General features: G+C 40.6%; 1 protein-coding gene across 1 annotated transcript; it reads right to left on the reverse strand.

Moving 5' to 3' along the window:
- Nucleotides 1–25: 25 nt before the first annotated feature.
- asah2 (N-acylsphingosine amidohydrolase 2) lies at nt 26–21193 on the reverse strand. The gene is made up of 21 exons (XM_017723800.2): nt 21069–21193; nt 20054–20187; nt 19330–19433; nt 18114–18257; nt 15498–15674; nt 15209–15336; nt 13828–13905; nt 12443–12563; nt 12132–12257; nt 11784–11870; nt 11600–11704; nt 10515–10596; nt 9250–9365; nt 8919–9013; nt 7339–7378; nt 7006–7104; nt 5568–5663; nt 5307–5453; nt 4911–4967; nt 3322–3410; nt 26–567 (listed from the first exon to the last, which is right to left on the reverse strand). Exons 2-21 carry the CDS (start codon nt 20181–20183, stop codon nt 369–371), a joined length of 2220 nt encoding a protein of 739 aa, XP_017579289.1. The 5' UTR covers nt 20184–20187; nt 21069–21193; the 3' UTR covers nt 26–368.
- Between the last annotated feature and the right edge of the window lie 198 nt (nt 21194–21391).

A 21391-nucleotide genomic window follows, 5' to 3' on the forward strand; every position in this document is an offset into this window, starting at 1 on the left:
GGCAGCCCAATCCGCAGCACCCAGGGAGCAGTTGGGGGTTAGGTGTCTTGCTCAAGGACACCTCAGTCATGTGCTGTCAGCCCTGGGGATCGAACCGGCAAACTTTTGGTCATGAGGCTGGTTCCCTGACCTCCAGCCCACGACTGCCCCAACCCGAAGTTTTCTCACGACACCAGTGATATATTTATATGCGCATACATGTGTGTGTTTGTGTGTATGTGTGTGTGCATGGATATGTCTGTGTTAGACCTACGGTTTACATTTCTTCTACATTTATGGTTACAGTTCAGCTGGTTACAGTACTCTTTCATGATGGCAAACGCTTCCAGTAGCTAAGTTTGAAACAGACAGTTAAAGGGGAAGACACATTAGCGGGAATAGAGTGTTTTCGAAACTTGGAATACGTCTGAAGCTCCCTCATATGCGGTGATCACAGGGGTGATAACCACTCGCTTTTTATAGTGGCCGAAGTGTCGGATCCTGTAAGTGCCTGCCGCTGCTGAGAGAGGGATGTGCCACTCCACTGTGGCATTGCTCTGCCCACCAGACCCTTTAATCCAGTGAAATCTGGACACACAAACAGACCAACAAACATGCACAGTGCTGAGTGCTTAGTCATGGTTGAACTGCCATCACTCTAGACCTTGAAACCCATCACTAAAATGAGCACAAAATGTCAGGGATCTCGGTTGGAAACATTGTCCTGTAACATGTACTGATTTTACATGTTGACATGTTGTCATAGTGGGTGAAATGCATAAGGCATTATAGTTAAACTAACATAAGCTCAATACATTAACTGAAGGTCTATATCCAGGTGCATGGTTCAAATCTAATGCTAAGTTCAAGTGGTGTTGGAAACTGAAACTGAACTGTTTTCTGACTACCGGCCGACAAAGTCACATTTACGACTGGAAAAGAATTATTTACTAAATGTGCTGCGTAAAGTGACCTTTCACTTTCCCCCCGGGAGGAAAAATGCATTAAACTTGCCAATGAATGTGAAAAATATACCTGACGCATTTCAGCTCTTGGCCCAATATAATAAAAAACTACAAATGTTGTGTTTTATAACGCAACAACAGTAAGAAAAAGTTGGATGTGACATTTTCTTATCCCATGTTGGGGATGTGTCTTTCAGCAAGGACTCAAATTCAAATGGAGGTGTATCTAGTAGTTAAGCAGCCATCTGGTGCACAAGACCTTTCATTGAGCACCCAAGTGCAGCATGAGTCACACTGTCTGTAACGGCTGGTTATGCCAACAAGATAAATGACTAATCTGACTCTGTTTTTAAAGTAATTCCTCTACATATCCAGAATTTCAGCTCATGTGCTCAGGTTCAACGACAGAAAAGTAGTCGGGGGTCTTGGCGCACATAAACTTTTGGCCTGCCTGAAATCTGAAGCGAATTAAAGCTGAAATAAATCGGTTTCTATCTGATTGTTTTTAAATGACCTCTGACGTGGACTAAGCAGAGGCCCAATTGACATGTTCCGAAAGAAATGTGTGGTAAGATGATAGGTGTCAGTAAACTTTTGGCCTGTATGCCTATCAGCAGATCTGCTTACTAAAACATTGTGTGTGCAAGTGGTTGTGTAATCAGTGACAGGAGGCTAGAAATCACAATAACGCTTGTTTATGTTTATGGTCCCTGCATAAATGTGCATTCCACAGATTTGAACATTTTTTCATAATTAAATTGTTAAGCTGTAAAGAAAGTCATTCAGAATGGTTTGATGTGAAACGCTCCGTTCTAGAGAACCTACTTCATTTAACTGTTTAATGCTTCGAAAAGCTCCCTCACAGAAAGCTGTTACATGAAAGCGCTGCCTGATGTTAGAGACATTGTTTATGATAGTTTTGAGATAAACACATACATGACTTGCTTACTGCACTCATTTAGACATTTATGAACATTTATACTGTACAGAGGTGGACTGTAACTGAGTAACTGAGTAAATGTAATTAGTTTCTGTACTTTAGTATTTTTGGTGTATCTGTACTTAAGTTTTTCCATTACTGGGCGACTTTTTCCTTTCACTCCACTACATTTCAGAGTCTAATATCCGACTTTTTCCTCCTACATTTTGAGAAATCTGTCGTTCCTTTTGGTTTCTGTGTGTATAAAAACGTAACATGTCAAAACGAAAGAAGCGCAAAGCCAGAGCACCAATCAGGGCCCAGCGGTCACTTTGTTTAGAGCTGGTTTTGACCTGTTGGTCATACCGACCCAGTGCAGCACGCGGTTCAACGTCAGCGCAGCAGCGTAAAACTTTGGGAGAGTCTGTTCAACATAAATGATGAACTAACCTAACTTTGTGTAAATAGAGCTCAATATAGAAATATGTCCACATATGCAGTCGAGACTGACGCGGCTTTTTTCTGAATTTCTACAAACACCATTTCATTTTATAGTAAATGAGTTTGGGCTGGTTTATGTTTATGAACAGACGCCTACAGATCAACATAGTAAAGGAGCTCATCTGTGATCCTGAGTTTAAAGCCAGTTTTTATTCAACTTAAACTTGGAACTAAGTTGTAAATAAATCTGAAACTGAAACTTTGCTTGTGTGTAAAAAGTGATTTCAGAGCCACTCGGTTCTCCCTGATGGAAACTGTTTACCTTCAGTGTTTTGTGCTTCTGATCATTTTAATAGACGTCAGCGTCACTAATTAATGACGTTCTATTAAAAGACTGGTTTACCAAGAGAGACGCTGGAGGACTTTCACCTGAAATGAGTTCATGAAGCCAGTCTGGTTATAAAAATGATAACAGGACATCAGAGCCAGAATTACTCTTTTAGTACTTTTACTTTATACTTAAGTACATTTGAAGGTAAATACTTTAGTACTTTTACTCAAGTTAAGGTCTAGAGTGAGGAACTTCTACTTTTACTGGAGGAATATTTACCTTGAGTGTCTCTACTTTAACTACTTTAGTCCATCACTGATACTGTATGGGACTTAGACTTTTATGCCAACACATCTTCCATGAAATCTTTAAGTAGGGGTCTTTAAATACCTTCCAAAATCACTGTATGCACAGTATCACATGAATTAAACTAGAGTACCCTGTGTTTGACCAGAGGTGAAATGAAAGCTCTTGATAAGGCTCTGACTCAGCGTTTGCCTTATCAGTGAATACACTTCAGCAGACAATTCAGTGTGAAGGAATAGCATACAAGCATTCTGTAGCTGCTGGAGAAAACAGAGCCAAAGTTATGCCATAAATAGATAGAGTCCTTTAAAAAAAACAGTGTCTGATCAGGTTACTGGTGCACGTGTACATATGGATTAGATGCATTAATGATCCACTACCTTGTCTCCCACGATGCATCTGTATGAATGACCTCCCATGTGCCAGAGCTGTTGTGAAACCTTTCCACTGTGATGAAGGTCTTGCCTCTCTGTTATCATAACCAGCAGAGATTATGAAGTATTCAACACTTTAAACACCAAAAGTGCAGCATTAAGATTTCCTTATTAGTCCCACAACGGGGTAATTTCACCTCCGCATTTGACCCATCCGTGAAGTGAAACACCACATACACACTAGTGAGTACACACACACACACTAGGGGGCAGTGAGCACACGTGCCCAGAGCGGTGGGCAGCCCAATCCGCAGCGCATGGGGAGCAGTTGGGGGTTAGGTGTCTTGCTCAAGGACACCTCAGTCATGTGCTGTCAGCTCTGGGGATCGAACCGGTGACCTTCCGGTCACGAGGGTGGTTCCCTGACCTCCAGCCCACGACTGCCCCAAGTTATGCCCCAATTAATGTGCCAAAATGATTAACATGGCTTAACGTAATGACAGTAATGTAATGTATTTAACTGTTAATGACGGTGGCAGCAAGGCAGATTCAGACAGCCAGGGTAAGTTTATTGTTTATTTTTCTTGTGTTTTATCAATGGACTGTGTGCAACAAAACTGCAAAACTTATTTGTAAGCGTCTTTTCTCCCATTCCACATTAAATGGTGCAGTGGTTACGGTAAAATAAAAAAAAGAGGGCCCGAGGCATCGGAAAGCACCTGTGGCACCATTTAAGATGGAACAGGAAAATCGAACAAGGAGCTAACAAACAAGTAGCTTGTTAGGAGTTCAGCCTCCTAACAAACAGCGTGCCAGATAACGTTAGCCACGTTTGCCTTACAAGGTACATCATGATTCATGTCGAATGCTGACAGGACACTTTGTACGGCTTTGTGATGTTCCGTGATGTTTGTCAGATAACTAAGCCAGAGACATAAATGAGGAGACAGGCCACTGGTTTAAATACGAATACATAGCGTTGTTATAGAGTAAGGCCTGCCCTTCAAGAAAAATAAACTGCTTGCAGGTTACGCCAGTAGCGAGAACAACCCATAAGACCGACTTTGTACGTTACTGAGCCAAACTCTACAAACTAGTTATGAGGTTTTGAGTCAGATTTTATCAGTGATTTCAACGTATGGACATAAGGAACATTGAGAAAGCTGCTTTCTGCCACAAAGCCCTGATGGCAAAATTCTATTTGCATATTCATAGATCCAGAGGTGTCAAATCCAGGTCCAGAAAGTAAAAATCCTCCCCAGGATTTTGTTCCAACAGGCTGGCTTCTCTAGTTAGATCACACCACCAGCAGAGCTGTCCAGCCTGTTGGAACAAAATCCTGGGGAGGATTTTTACTTTCTGAACCTGGATTTGACACGTCTGCTAGATCCAGACCTAGTGAATGAAAGCAAAGGTATAGAGTTACATTTAAGCAACTTTTAAGGCATTAGGGAATTTTTCTTGGAAATAACTTCAAAATCTATATAATTAGGAGCTTCATCAATGAATCAGAGTCTCGGCATAAGCCTTTTGGTATAAGCTGTGTTCAGCAGTTTCATGAAGCATTTTAGAATGCACACTACCAAATAACTCACCATGTCCCCGGAGTTTCTGGGATTACCAGCAACAAAAGTCACAGACACAACCTCTCCCTGCACACAACAAACCATACAACAGAGCGTAGCTTAATGTATGAAAGACTGTGGGCACGGCAAACCATTTGAAACTCCATAATTGCATCTGTTAAATAAATCACAAGCAATTATTTATTGAATAACGGTGTATTTTATCATTATTGCACTTTGTCATCTTCTTTATAAACGATACACCACTAAAGGCTGTGCATTACTGTCAGGTTACCACAATTCTTCACTAAGACCTCTTAATTATAATAAAGCCATGATAGTTCAGTGGTGTACATTTTACAGCACCTGCTAAACTAAAACTAAACTATCCATTTTATGAACCAGATTAAAGCCTGCGTGACTCACCACTTTATAAAGTGAATCGACCTGCTCTAAGACTTGGCCGAAGGTGGTGTTTTCTGGCACTTTATCCACTGGTGGTTCTCCCAGTAGAGGAAAGACATTGGTGAAAAATGGAGGCTCAGGACCTTTCGGCAACTCCCCCACTTTACCCTGTGATGAAGAAGTGCATTTTATCACAAACAGTACAGAATGAAAGTACGTATTTCACTCTGGCTGTGTTTAAACTGGTAGCCACAAGGTTAGATGTAAGCGAGATATTCTTGCCTCTACAATGGCTTTGGCCAGGCCTCTGAAGTGCTGGATGTAGGCTGATAGAGTGTGAGGGCCATAGATAGTGGAAGCACCTTCATATCGCTGCACCTGTGAATGAAAAATAGTGTCCACTAGATGTTGAATGTGGGCTAATATTGCACTGGAAATCCCAAACAAGAATCCGTCTCTATGGCCAAGTAGCCCTGAAAAGTCAGTTATCTCTGGCAGTTGCAGATACTTGACCATGTTTGTGTTCATAAGTATGGTCTGAATTTGGTGAAATATCATAGCTGTGAGTGCTGTTTATGTTTTTGTCATGTTTGACATTAAAACCAGAGCTGGACGAAGTTCACAAATCATGTACTTGAGTTAAAGTCGAGACCCCCAAGGTAAAATATTCCTCCAGTAAAAGTAGAAGTTCCTCCCTTTAGACCTCCACTTGAGTAAAAGTACTAAAGTATTTACCTTCAAATGTACTTAAGTATAAAGTAAAAGTACTAAAAGAGTAATTCTGGCTCTGATGTCCTGTTATCATTTTTATAACCAGACTGGCTTCATGAACTCATTTCAGGTGAAAGTCCTCCAGCGTCTCTCTTGGTAAACCAGTCTTTTAATAGAACGTCATTAATTAGTGACGCTGACGTCTATTAAAATGATCAGAAGCACAAAACACTGAAGGTAAACAGTTTCCATCAGGGAGAACCGAGTGGCTCTGAAATCACTTTTTACACACAAGCAAAGCTTCAGTTTCAGATGACTTTGTAAATTAGTTACAAGCTGAATAAAAACTGGCTTTAAACTCAGGATCACAGATGAGCTCCTTTACTATGTTGATCTGTAGGCGTCTGTTCATAAACATAAACCAGCCCAAACTCATTTACTATAAAATGAAAGTGTTTGTATGAATTCAGAAAAAAAGAAACGTGTCAGTCTCGACTGCATATGTGGACATATTTCTATATTGTGGTGTTTTTACAGGTTAGGTTAGTTCATCATTGGTGCTCTGGCTTTGAGCTTCTTTTGTTTTGACATGTTACGTTTTTATACACACAGAAACCAAAAGGAACGCCAGATTTCTCAAAATGTAGGAGGAAAAAGTCGGATATTAGACTCTGAAATGTAGTGGAGTGAAAGGAAAAAGTCGCCCAGAACGGAGAAACTTCAGTACAGATACAGAAAAAAAAACTACTTAAGTACAGAAACTAATTACATTTACTGAGTTACTGTCCACCACTGATTAAAACAAATGGAAAATGTCAGAAGAGAACAAACAAACATTTTAGCAACTATTTACATAACTGCATTAAAATAGTATAGCAAATAACAATAACTAGATTTCGAATTTTCGAAAACACAAAATAATGCATGATTGCCATCTCGCTGGTTAACCAACTCCTAGGACAACTGTGAATAAGCAAGAAAAGCAAAGCTAGATGTCATGGTTATTTACCTGGTACTCCTCAAAGGTAGTAATGTAATGCGTGTAGATGTTGCAGAGACCAGTAATGACAACTTCTGTGTTGGTGAATGAATTATGCATCTCCAGCTCCTAAATTGGTCAATAAAAAACATCATCACCTTCATCACCACTCACAACATTCACAAAGCATTAACAGTGGTAGTCTTCTACTACTGCAAACAAAATAATCAAACCATTTGAACCTCCTTTGAATCTAGACCGATTCATATAAGTGGAGAAACTCTAAATGAGCTGATGTCATTGGAATAAACAGCTTTTATTCTTCCCTTGAGCTTGGTATTCGGTATATGTGCATGTTCTCACCTGTTTGACAGCCTCTCTGATTCTTCTCCCAGACATAGTGCTAGAAAAATATGAAAATGTGAAACCTCATGCCTTATAATTCACATAAATTCACGCAGTTGCACTTTTTATTGGTTAATAGCTTCTGCAAGGCCAAAGTGATTGTTTTTCCCTTACCCTAATAATATACACTGCCTGGCCAAAAAAAACGGTCACCACCTGGATTTAACTAAGCAAATTGGCAAGAGCCTCCCATTGGATAATTACTGCATGGGTGATTATGTTTCAGCTGGCAACAAGTTATTTAACCCTAACTGATGCGGTGAGTAGTTAATCTGTTTCAGAAGGGTCAAATTATTGGCATTAAGCAGAGAAAACTTCTAAGGAGTTTGCTGAACCTACTAAAATAAGGTTAAGAACTGTCCAGCGCATTATTAAAAAGTGGAAGGACACTGGGGAAACATCATCTTCGAGGAAGGAATGTGGTCAGGAAAAAATTGTGAAATCAAATCATAGAAAAACAACAGTAAAACTCAGGGATGTGTCTAATAGTGAAAGTAAGAGCGTTTCCACACGCACGATGCGAAGGGAACTCAAGAGACTGGGGCTAAACAGCTGTGAAGCCTCAAGAAAACCACTTATCAGTGAGGCTAACCAGCAAAAAAATGGCTTCAATTTGCTAGGGAGCATAAAGATTGGACTCTGGAGCAATGGAAGAAGGTCATGTGATTTGATGAGACCAGATCTACCCTGTTCCAGAGTGATGGGCACATCAGGGTAAGAAGAGAGGCGGCTAAAGTGATGCACCCATCATGCCTAATGCCTACCGTACAAGCCTGGGGTTGCTGCACTTGGTCAGGTCTAGGTTCAGCAACCAAAGAATGAGGTCAGCTGACTACCTGAATATACTGAATGACCAGGTTATTCCATCAATGGATTTTTTTCTTCCCTGATGGCACGGGCATATTCCAAGATGACAATGCCAGGATTCATCGGGGTCAAATTGTGATTTTCACATGTGGATTGGCCACCGCAGAGTCCAGGCCCGAACCCCTATGAGAATCTTTGGGATGTGCTAGATAAAACTTTGCACGGTGGTCCAAATCTCCCATCATAAATACAAGATCTTGGGGGAAAATTAATGCAACTCTGGACAGAAATAAATGTTCTGACATTGCAGAAGCTTGTGGAAATGATGCCACAGCAGAGGTGTGCTGTAATCAAAGCTAAAAGCAGTCCAACGAAATATTCGAGTGTGTGAGCTTTTTTTCTGGCCAGGTAGTGTATGTCTGGTGTCTGAAGTGTGACATAGTTATATAAATATCTGACAGTATGACATACTGTTATCTATGAAAAACAACAAAAGTATATTGCACAGCTAAAAGCAGCAGAAGCCACCTTGAAATGTGATTTTTGTCCATACTGACGTTTATGTTCATAGACAACAGCTTGTAATACCTTTTCAGAAGCAACTATATGAGATCATTTCTGAGGTACCACCAAACCTGCCTTAGCTGACCAACTACATTTAAGTAAGGAGAATAATTTATTTTTAGTCAAGCTATAATTTTAAGGTTCATCTGTCTCGCTCAAACACTTACGTTGCCTCTCCTGGGACTGCCACTATGGCCACCGAACCGATGGTGATAATCTGAACGTCCACTATGGCTGGGTGCCACGGCAGAGGCCGGTTCATCTAGAAAGCCCATACACAACTTCAGGTCACACCTAAACATTAAAGCACTGAGGGACATCTGACAAAAAATCCTTTGTATGAACTGTTCTGCCCTGTGATGGACTGGCGACCTGTCCAGGGCGTATCCTGCCTTCTGCCCGATGTCTGCTGGGATAGGCTCCAGCATCTCCCCGCGACCCTGACGGAGAAGCGGCTTAGAAAATGGATGGATGGATGGATGGATGAACTGTTCTTACCTCACCAGTACTAAAGAGAATGGGTTTGGGATCGTGACAGTCTTGAATGTCTTTCGAAGGAGTTCCAAGGACTGAGTCCCTAATACCATCCCAAAACGGATCTCCTTCAACTGCCCCTGTAGATAATGAGTTGTTGACTTAATGCTACAGTAGAGATTGGACAGCATTGCTCATTACCTGGTGGCAAAATAAGCACTGAAACAACTAGTTGAGGAACCAAAAGCAACAGAATGAAGGTTTGAGAACTTCTGAGAGCTTCTGATTGTAATCGTTTTTAGAATTAGTCTGTGTGGGCTTTTTTGAAAAGTGCTTTATCATTGCTTCTTCCCAGAAATGCAATTTTATGTAAAGCTTCTCTTTCAGTCACTCGTCTTCAACACAACAGATGGCAGTATAAACTAGGCCCCAAGTGTCAGCAATTAAAAACTTTCCTACAAGTCCAAAGGATGTTATGAAGAACATTGTGATGAGCTGCAAGTACAAAACTTTTAATGAGACTCCACTGCAATTCTGCATGTACACAGACTTTAGAAGATGCTTCAGCACAGGCTTCTGTAGAACAAACAGAGCTTCTCCATTTTCCCGTACTTGTGAATCCACATGTAGTTCTTTTTAAATGAACCAAACTCAGATCTGCTCAAATGAACCCGAAAGGAAACCAGCTGCAAGTGACCTTAGTGCTTTTTGTGTTTGCAGTGGAGGCACTCAAGAGGGGACTCTTTACGATAAGCCTTGAGGTTGTTCGACCATAAAGAAAAAAGCGAATTGGACCGTTTCACTTTCACAACAAACCAATTAGACAAAAAATAACCAACAAACTAACGTTACTGAGGCCACATCAAAATCTCTCTATGGCTGTTATAGAGTCGATTTCAGTTCTGGCTAGCACAAAGTAGCACATTCACTTTCCTCACTAAATGGGCAATGCCAAATTTCAGAAGAAGTTGTCATGACCTGCTGTACAGAAAGATTTATGCCTGTTGGCACATTCATATTAGAGGCTCGCTGAGGAATTTGTTTCAAGAGCTTTTAGGAAAAGGCGACAAGTGCTACCCCTGACAAGCCTGACCAAGTAAATCAGGAGAAGACTTTCAAAGCTGTGTTTCAGCTGGGCAACTGAAGGAAAAGTGTCATTTGTTCTTTTTATTATTTAACAAATACATAATTCCAGGCCATTTACTGCCTTGACATTCCAATATCATCCAACAATGGCAACTACAAACAGGCCCCATGTGAACAGACTCAGAAAAGAAAGAATAACTTGCCTTGCGTAAAGTTAAGATCTCCTCCTCCATCTATTGTTCCTGCAGCAAAGCTGTGGCCAAGCGCAGGTTTACATGTCTTAACCTGGTGGCAGCAAAATTCAAATGAGCTTAACTGCATGAACATATACCTGTGCACACCACAGTGCCATAGAACAACTTTGGACTAAAATCTTCAGAGCGTGAAATAAAAACATTTCAGATGTGTGGATCCGTTGAAGGTCTATGCAGTGGCATATTAATCACAATATTGTCATGAGTAAAATGTTTTATTGATTTTCTAAACGGAGGTAAATTAACACGTCCTCTACAGTTACAACAGCCATCGCTCATACATGAAACAAACTTAAATACGGCTTTTTCTTCTGCAATTTTATGCGTCTGTTTATTCGCTGAGTTTAACATACTGGAATAAAAATACACAAAGTGTAAAATGTGCCATAACTTTTGCATTTTTTTCTTCAAAGTGCTAAGTGCAGAAAATAAACAGGTTGTCACGATTGGCCCCTCCCTGTCCTGTCCATGTGTTCGTGTTGTGTTTTGATCTTCCATGTGCATTTGTTTTGGTTTCCTAGTCCGGCCCCTTGTTTTGGTGACTCCTCCCCTGATTATTCTCACCTGTGTCTTGTGAACCCTCGTTAGCCCTCTTGTATTTAAGCCCTGTGTTTTCATTAGTCTAGTGCTGGTCTTTGTGCTGATCTTTGTTGTTCTTGGTGTTGGAGTTGGATGCTGTGTTGGATGCTGTGTTGGATGCTGTGTTGGATGCTGTGTTGGATGCTGTGTTGGATGCTGTGTTGCATGCTGTGTTCTGGTATGTCTGTCATGTCTGTCCCCTGATCTCTCCGTATTGGCTACTTGAACCTGGACCCGTCACACAGGTACTGTGCAGTACAATGTGCAGAAGTGCATTCTCTGTAAATGATGTGTATTTTCACTCAGAACATGAACAAAACATTGCCCTTTAAAACCACAACAAAATAAGCCAAGAAATGTTTGTTTCACAGTTCTAAGGATTGAAGGATTGTAACCATGGAGCAAAAATACAGTAAAGCTTTATTAGATTAAGTAATTCTGCAAGGGTTACTCACATTGTGGGTGGAGTTAAGCTGGACAGTGACATCTGTCATGTTGACCCACTGGTGAGCAGCGTGGATGCTGCCATGCAGCTCCTGCTCAGCTTTGCTATACAGCTCCTGCACATCGGTACAGGGTGTTAGGGAGTGTGGAGGACAAAGCTAAAGATATAAATGGAAACAACTGTGTATAGCGCACCTTCGCCTTTCTGTAGATATTCTCTCCTATAATCCTGGTGCTTTCAAACATGTCATCCCCCGGCCCAAAAGCAGCACACATTTTAGTCTGGAATCACAGGAAGAGAAATGAGAAGATTTCACCTGCACGGTTTTTGGCCATTTTTGGCCAGGGCTTTAGTTGTGACTAGGTAAGACGTAGCTTATAGACTGGTGGTGCAAATGAACTGTGTAAAACAAAACTTTGAAAATAACCTGTGCTAAAGTAAACCTGTGATAAACCAAAGACTTTATTCACAAATTAAATTGTAAACATACACATAGCCAGTGCAACCCACAATCCAGCCCAGTATACGTAAAAGTAACTCACCCCACCAACGGGACAGGAGCTGTTGAGGTAGTCGCATTTGTCTCCTGTGTTTATGCAGTATGGGCCACGAGTGTTGGGAGATACATCTCCACTGTTGCTGGTGGCAAATGCTGCTACAAATGGACCCTACCAGGTGAGGGAAGAACATGATGCACTGGGGAAATCTGTAATCCTACATACGGTTCCCGTCAAAATTTTGGACATATTCACTCACAAGGGTTTTTCTTCATTAGCCCTCTTTACCTCATAGTATGAAGTAAGACTTTTAAACTCTAAATGAAGAGATTCTTAGAAACAATGAGACACCTCACCTCACCAGGTAACGAGCCAATGTTTTTCTCTTGCTCAAACAGATAGGAAGCGTAGCCAAGGTTGTCTGAGCTCACCAAGCGATTGGTATAATTCATACTGACTGGATGAACAGCAAACCAGCTGAGAACAGATCAACAAAAAAGGGTCAGTTTCTTAATTATTGTGTTCAACCTTATCAATTTTTTTATTTTTTCATTGACATTCTCAGCACTCCCATTAAAAAAGTGTGCACTATCGTCTTATTTCAGAATGGCACTAATAAAACCATGGTCTAGTCATGTGATGTATAGCAGACTAATGTAATTGATGCTTGCGATGCTTGGATTGTGCAGCAAGTATTTAAATTTGATTAGAAAAAATTCGTTGCAACTACGTCACATGTCTGTTTCACATCTAATAAACTTACATTAAGTATGAGCTGTTCACTCGACCGTTAGCACCTCCATATACCACCGCACAGGTTTGAATCCAACTATCTGAAGATGTACTCCAAACACCCTTGTAGTTCCCTGCAAAGTGTACTGCGCAGGGTATTCATACATTTTAAGGGAGTTCTCTTGGAAGGAAACTACACAGGGAGAAGTGAATAATGGTTTATCCCTTCGCAGGAAGCTGCGGAAAAATGACCCATTGGTCATTGCAGGTCTCTTGAAGAAGCGTGTTTGATGACCATGCTGCAGGATGTCCCAAATGAAGGTATTTATTAACTCCAGTTAATTTTACTGACATCCAGCATTCCAGTGTGTGGGGAATATATCAGTACTGCTTAGGGACCTTGTGGAATGTTTATAGCATCTCAGCTGCTCAGTGTGTTCAAACATGTAGAGTTGTATTTGTCAGTGTAGCCTCTTACCATGCCTGAGTAGCATAGTTCATGAAAGGTTAGAGCGTAATAACCAGGGCAGTGGGCAGGAGGGGTGAGGTTTAGATAACTAAAAGTCACAAAGGCATTTCAAATTTGCATAATCATGCATATTCAAAAATACTAGTTTTAGTATTTCTAAGTGGTTTTTAGTTTTAGTAGTTGGGCACATAAATAATAGGAAATTGTGACAACATTCGATTTGTTTATGCTTTAACCAGTTAAACTCTGACAGTTATATATGACATTTATATTATAACCTAAGGATTATTATTTAGCGATTACATGGAAAACAATGCGCACGTGCAACACGACTTGTCAGCAAGTTATCAAAGTGTAGAATGCAAGCCTGATTAAAGTTCAACTTTTTAGGGGATGGCCTACTGTAAGTGTCCTTCTCAGTGCCATTTGAAATCATAATCAGTTGCCAAAATGTATAACTGGTTGCTAAAAAGTTCTAACGTTGTCATAATATATCAGTTTGTGTCAAACACTTGTTTAAAGCTGCTGGTGTAAATATACCTGAAAATTCCCATTCCATCCCCATCCAAATCTGTAAACTTCAGGGTCACAATCTGCTCATCTGTGTTGGATTTGTATCTGGAACAGAAAAGTCCTTACCAATTCAGTATTCATAATTTCACTTTAATAATCAGATATATTTATGCAAGACATGATCCATCCATCTATCCATCCCATCCATCCATTATCTTCCGCTTCTCCGGGGTTCGGGTCGTGAGGGGCAGCATCCTAAGCAATGAGGCCCAGACCTCCCTTTCCCCAGTCACTTCCACTAGCTCCCCGGGGGGATTCTGAGGCGCTCCCAGGCCAGCTGGGCAATATAGTCACACCAGTGTGTATTGGGTCTTCCCCGGAGTCTCCTCCAAGTTGGACTTGCCTGTGACACCTCCACAGGGAGGCATTCAGGCGGCATCCTAACCAGATGCCCGAACCACCTCAGCTGGCTCCTCTCGACGTGGAGAAGCAGCGGCTCTACTCCGAGTCCCTCCCGGATGAACGAACTTCTCACCCTGGAACTTCTCACCCATAGATCGACCAGTAAATCGAGAGCTTTGCCTTATGGCTCAGCTCTTTCTTTACCACAACAGACCGGTAAAGAGCCCGCATCACTGCTGACCCAGCACCAAACCTGTCAATCTCTCACTTCCTTTTACCATCACTCGTGAACAAGACCCCGAGATACTTAAACTCCTCCACTTGAGGCAAGAGCTTATCGCCGACCCAGAGAGGGCTCTCTGCCCTTTCCCGCCTGATAACCATGGCCTCGGATTTGGAGGTACTGATTCTCATCCCAGCCGCTTCACACTCAGCTGCAAACTGATCCAGTGAAAGCTGAAGTTCACGGCCTGATGTCCCCAATAGGACCACATCATCTGCAAACAGCAGCGATGTGACCTTGAGGTCACCAAACTGGACACCCTCCATCCCCTGACTGCGCCTAGAAATTCTATCCATGAAAATTATGAATAGAATCAGTGACAAAGGGCAGCCCTGACGGAGTCCAACTCTCACTGGGAACGAGTCTGACTTTGTGCCGGCCATGCGAACCAAGCTCCTGCTTTGTTTGTACAGGGCCTGAATGGCTCGTAGCAAAGAGCCATGTACCCTGTACTCCCGAAGCACCTCCCACAGAATACCCCGGGGAACACAGTCGAATGCCTTCTCCAAATCCACAAAGCACATGTGGACAGGTTGGGCAAACTCCCATGAACCCTCCAGAATCCTGAAAAGGGTTAAGAGTTGGTCCAGTGTTGCACGACCCGGACAGAACCCATACTGCTCCTCCTGAATCCAAGGTTCGACTATAAGCTGGACAAGCAAGATATGCAAGACATGATATATACTACATATACCTTAAATATGCAACACAAGCTTTACACACCTTTCCCTCTCCTCTTTAGGGTTGTTCATGTATGAATGTGGGCTTCTGTTGAGGCTGCTGTCCACAATTTCTCCTTTGTTCAGAAAGATTCTCCCAGGCTTCATATTATTATGTGCCACATCAATACTCTGGTTAAGAGGATTATGGACATTTTATTTCAGAAACGTTAAATAATCAGTACAGAGCGATCTGCTATGACAATATTAAGAGTGATACTGATGCCAGTTTTCTTGATTTAAAGTACTCTTAACAGTCTGCACAGAAAAGACAACAAATCAGCAAGAAGTACCTTCACAATTCCCCTGACAATGGGCTGGGTAGATGACTTGAGATAGCCTTTACTGGTGATCATAAAGAGAGTGTACTGGAAATATCCCGCCAGGCCGGAATGTGTATGCGTTCCACTCAGAATCACGTTGTCTTGCCTGTATAGATCTCCATATTTCACCTCAAGCTCCTTCAGCACCTATAAAAACCACAAGCAGTGTGAGGTATGCGTGGTCCTATCATAGCTTCTCAGAGCACAGTTCAGAATAACGTGAGGTAATGGGACAAAGTTTTAATTAGTGTTTGTAATATGAAAAAGGATTGAGTTTTGCTTCAGTTGCATCAAAGCAAAAAGATGAATAATTGGAATAACAACACAGCGCTCACCTCACAACAGCAACAGTCGACGCATTGCTTTCTTATCTAAAATGTTGGATTTCATGGTATATACTGAAGCCTACATACTGTAATAATTTAATATGATAATTTTATGTATGTTTGTTTTATTTATTGTCAGCTTTTTTCGGTTTTGTATGTATCCCAATGTATCCCAAATTTCATCAGTTTCAAGCAACATTTTTTCATTTTGGTGCATAATTACTAATGCTCCTCCTCCCACTAGTCCTACTACTACTACTACTAATCAATTCCGATTACCCTTCACGTTGGATATTTCATGATGAATGGACCAAAAAGAAACATTATATATATATATATTATACCCAACCCATCCAAATAATTGAATTCAGGTGTTCCAGTCACTTCCATGGCCACAGGTGTATAAAGCCGAGCCCCTCGGCCTGCAGACTGCTTCTACAGACATTAGTGAAAGAATGGGTCGCTCTCAGGAGCTCAGTGAATTCCAGCGAGGTACCGTGATCGGACGCCACCTGTGCAGCAAGTCCAGTCATGAAATTTCCTCACTACTAAATATTCCGCAGTCCACTGTCAGTGGGATTATAACAAAGTGGAAGCGATTGGGAACGACCGCAACTCAGCCACGAAGTGGTCGGCCACATAAAATGACAGGGTCGGGTCAGCGGATGCTGAGGGGCATAGTGCGCAGAGGTCACCAACTTTCTGCAGAGTTCATCACTACAGACCTCCGAACTTCATGTGGCCTTCAGATCAGCTCAAGAACAGCATAGAGAGCTTCATGGAATGAGTTTCCATGGCTGAGCAGCTGCATCCAAGCCTTACATCACCAAGCGCAATGCAAAGCGTGGAATGCAGTGGTGTAAAGCGCCGCCACTGGACTCTAGAGCAGTGGAGACGTGTTCTCTGGAGTGACCAATCACGCTTCTCCATCTGGCAAAGAGAATGGATGATTCTGGGTTTGGCGGTTGCCAGGAGAACAGTACTTGTCTGACTTCATTGTGCCAAATGTAAAGTTTGGTGGAGGGGGGATTATGTTGTGGGGTTGTTTTTGATTTTGGACAATTTCACACTCCCAACTTTGTGGGAACAGTTTGGGGACGGCCCCTTCCTGTTCCAACATGACTGCGCACCAGTGCACAAAGCAGGTCCATAAAGACGTGGATGGGCGAGTTTGGTGTGGAAGAACTGTGGAGTCCTGACCTTAACCCAGTAGAACACCTTTGGGATGAATTAGAGCGGAGACTGTGAGCCAGGCCTTCTCGTCCAACATCAGTGTCTGACCTCACAAATGAGCTTCTGGAAGAACGGTCAAAATTTCCCATAAACACACTCCTAACCCCTGTGGAAAGCCTTCCCAGAAGAGTTGAAGCTGTTATAGCTGCAAAGGGTGGGCCAACATCATATTAAACCCTATGGATTAAGAATGTGATCTCACTCAATTTCATATGCGTGTGAAGGCACATGACCGAATACTTTTGGCAATATAGTGTGTTTGTATGTATATATACACTCTACAGAGTACATACTTCAGTACAGTTATTGTTTATTTGCCAAATTTAATATAATGAAAAAGTATATAAAAAAAATGAAATGTGACCTTTTAGAAAACTAATGCCAAATTGCATATTTTGTGTTTTATTTTTCCTAGTATGTTACAATCAAAACACATGAGTAAAACATGTACACCAAAATTTGCGTAGAATATCAGCAAACATGTAATTTTTATATTTTTCTTGTATATGACTGTATTTCAGTGCTGTCAGAAAAAAAACCTTGTATCTCCAACATGGTAACTTTACAGGAGAAGGAAAAAAAAACATACTTTACTTATAATGTAAGTCAATGGAACCAGACGTTTTCCCAAGTTATTTTAGGCCGTTTCTTTTGGTCCATTCATCATGAAATTTACACACAATGTAAAGAGCACCAGGCATTTTCAAATGACGTCATCGACTGAAAAACATCAACAATGGAGATTCAAGGTTTTGTTCTAACAGCAGCGATATCATAAGTCATATACAGTCAAATATTTTCATATGACTAACTATTCTGAAAAAGTCACTATGTATTACGGTTGCAAAAAACGTACTAAACTTTTCTCTTAACACTAAATACTTATTCATTTTTATATATTTTAAACTTTGAAAGATTTAAAATCGCAAATGCTTTGCTTTTCACTTTTCACGCTGTTGTCAACTTGCTTTACAAGCCTTCAGAAAGTGGATACCTAGTCATCTAGATATCAGGAATATCTGATTACCTCCAGTCTCAGTCTTTGGGAGACCATGCCTATTTCTGCACTCACAAACACCACCCTCCTGCTGCCGTCGTCCACAATGAAAGCCCTGCTGAACAAACGAGTGTGGATCCCTCCTGCTGTCTGATCCAGGTTGGCATAGCCCATCTTTTACAAAACATACACCAGATAATCAGTGATGTTTAATAGCCTTGAAGGCCAAGTTACATCAAAGAGATCATCATTCATTGCAAATGTAATTGCTGGGTTCTTATATGGTTTCATACAGCCATAATCACCCATAATAAATCTTTCAGTCTTCCACTGCAGAGTTGCAGTTTATATAAGTTGGTCCACCTTGTGCTCCCAACACAAATGCATTGTTTATTTGTGATTCTGAGTTTAAAGCCAGTTTTTATTCAACTTAAACTTGGAACTAAGTTGTAAATAAATCTGAAACTGAAACTTTGCTTGTGTGTAAAAAGTGATTTCAGAGCCACTCGGTTCTCCCTGATGGAAACTGTTTACCTTCAGTGTTTTGTGCTTCTGATCATTTTAATAGACGTCAGCGTCACTAATTAATGACGTTCTATTAAAAGACTGGTTTACCAAGAGAGACGCTGGAGGACTTTCACCTGAAATGAGTTCATGAAGCCAGTCTGGTTATAAAAATGATAACAGGACATCAGAGCCAGAATTACTCTTTTAGTACTTTTACTTTATACTTAAGTACATTTGAAGGTAAATACTTCAGTACTTTTACTCAAGTGGAGGTCTAAAGTGAGGAACTTCTACTTTTACTGGAGTGATATTTACCTTGGGTGTCTACTTTTAACTCAAGTACATGATTTGTGTCCTTCGTCCAGCTCTAATTAATTTCTAAAGATATTTATTTTGTATGGATGTTTATGCTGTTATGCTGCCTTAGCTGTACGTTTTTTGGAATGTGTAATTGAGCTAATGTTAGTATGGAGGCCCCAAACATTGTTAACACTTGTCCACCTTGCAGCAGCAGCGGCTACTACAGAATGCATTTATGAGTGGAGCGTGGAAGGGTCAGTGGGAGGACATCTCCAAAAGCATACAGTCGTATGCAAACTCAGAAAATCAACACAAAACATGAACCAGGGTTTTCAAACTTTTGCATAACAACTATACCACCCTTAGTTACAGTCACACACAAAATGCATAGATGATAGAGAAATATCAAAATCTACCCAGTAACTCCAGGACCACTCACCATGGGTATATCTCCCACTGGTCCTGTGCAATCTGCTCGTCCTACGCCAATCAGAAAGGGGTTGTCCAGAGGTTTTGCTGAAGGAATGGGTTCCTTTGTCTCCTCTGTGTGTTTGACACAAATATGAAATATCATAAACACTTATTTATACTAGACTCTACTAATTTTTTGTTTTGTTTGTTTGTTTTTCATTTTTCAACTCTTCTCAAATTAGATGTTATACAATCACTGGTCAATTTAAACATTCTGCTTTGGCTTTCTGGTCAGTACTAAAATATGTACTCCTGCTGAAAAAAGGTATTGATGCATCCCTATTCACTTTCCTTTGAAGTCATCGAGTTTGGTTATTGTGCGTAGAATTTTAAGAGTCAACTTTAAACACGTTTTATTCAATACACTGGGAGCAAGTTATTAAATGAAATCTAATTCACTGCAATTAACTGTTTATATATCTGTATCAATTCTGAACTTGTCAGCATTGAGGCTTCTGAAATAATGAATGCTATTTGATATTAAATCAGAATCCCAACGATTGTACAAAATTCCTGCATGATTAAGTAATTAAGATAAATTAATTAATAAGCAAACAAAGTGAAGAGTGCTTTGATGTGAAATGCTCCATTCTAGAGAAACGTATTGAGCAAGAATTGTATTGTATGCAGTTTTGAATGGTAGCCTACTGTACATTCATGGTGAGTTATAGGCTTAGAGCACGAGTCATTACGTGTTTGAGAGTTGAGGTTGATGGCTAAGGCTGTGACGAGTCCCACTGATATTCCAGTCATTAACAGGAACAGAACCATAAGCAGCGCCTCCAGGCTACTGAGACCACAGCAAACAGCCTTACGAGCCATTCTTCTGCACAGAGACACAGAGAAGCTACTCAGAAAGTGACACAGAGAGACGGGATTAACCACAAATAGAACAAATACGCAAAGAAAATAAAATTCCGTAAATGTACAGTAACAGTACAGTAACAGTATAGTAACAGTATAGTAACTGTAAAGTAGATAAATTCTAGAAAAGGCCTATGAGTTATATACATAAAACTACAATGACTGATTTTTATTAACTGTTTTACAAATTGCACTGAACTAAATTCAACTGAACAGGCCTAATTATGCTTATTCTCTAATGAAACATGAAGTTAGTGTTTTCTATGTGCTCACAATGTCCATGATACGTTCGGAAAAGCATATTATGACACGATATCAATTAAATATCATTTTGCCCATCCCTAGTGTGAACATTAAATCAGCAAAATGTCAAATTGATTTCTGATCTAAACACCGTTAAATCATCGACGAGAGCCTTAGAGGTCACAAAAACATGGTGCAATTTAATATTTCTCACTCAAAGCCCATTGAAACAAATGGAGGCATTAAAGATTATAAACTTTCCATCAATGTACAATCAATCTACATGCTTGTAAGCAAAGTAGGAGATATTTTATTATGATATGCATTACCAGTAAAAGCTATTCTTGCACATTGATTAAAGGATTTTTTATGACATGTTTGCCGTTTGTTGACATTGAACCAAGCTCAAAAAATGGGCAGACTTGAATCTGTCAATACAGAACGTAAATCGAATATAAATGTTACTGTTTACCTAAATCTATACTTGCATTTCTACATTTAAACAGTGGCATATAGCGAAACAAAAGGGTTAAAGCATTTAATAGGCCAAATCTATCAACATTTTAAAAATTGCAGCTTACATAGCTGTTGGCGACTTACATTTAGCGAGCGCACTCCGTGACCAAATCAATAGCTCTGAGTTGAGGCACAAATGCATCTGATCCTGATAGAGCAAAGCACTTATCCTGACCAGGGACAAAGGTAGCATCGACACGCATGTTTTACAGCCACTATTCTAAACCATTCAAATGTAAAACACCACGTTTCCTCGCCAAGGGGTGCATTAGTTACGCAACTGTGAAACATTAGATTAGAGATGCAGTAATTGAAAAATTATGATTATGAAAGGTTCTAAAAATGATTGCCATGTAATCCAAATATTGAGCAACAATGTTCTTATGAGAAACAGATTAACAGGTAGT

The sequence above is a fragment of the Pygocentrus nattereri genome, chromosome 13 (genome assembly GCF_015220715.1).
Source record: "Pygocentrus nattereri isolate fPygNat1 chromosome 13, fPygNat1.pri, whole genome shotgun sequence".
NCBI lineage: Eukaryota > Metazoa > Chordata > Actinopteri > Characiformes > Serrasalmidae > Pygocentrus > Pygocentrus nattereri.

Bases quoted from the DNA above. Each gene is read 5' to 3' on its own strand.
- asah2 (XM_017723800.2), bottom strand. From the start codon at position 20,183: ATGGCTCGTAAGGCTGTTTGCTGTGGTCTCAGTAGCCTGGAGGCGCTG. The intron at 12,258-12,442 runs GTGAGGTGTCTC...CTCACCTGGTAG, and splicing joins TTGGCTCGTTACCTGGTGAG to GGTCCATTTGTAGCAGCATT. The intron at 7,105-7,338 runs GTGAGAACATGC...TGACCAATTTAG, and splicing joins TCAGAGAGGCTGTCAAACAG to GAGCTGGAGATGCATAATTC.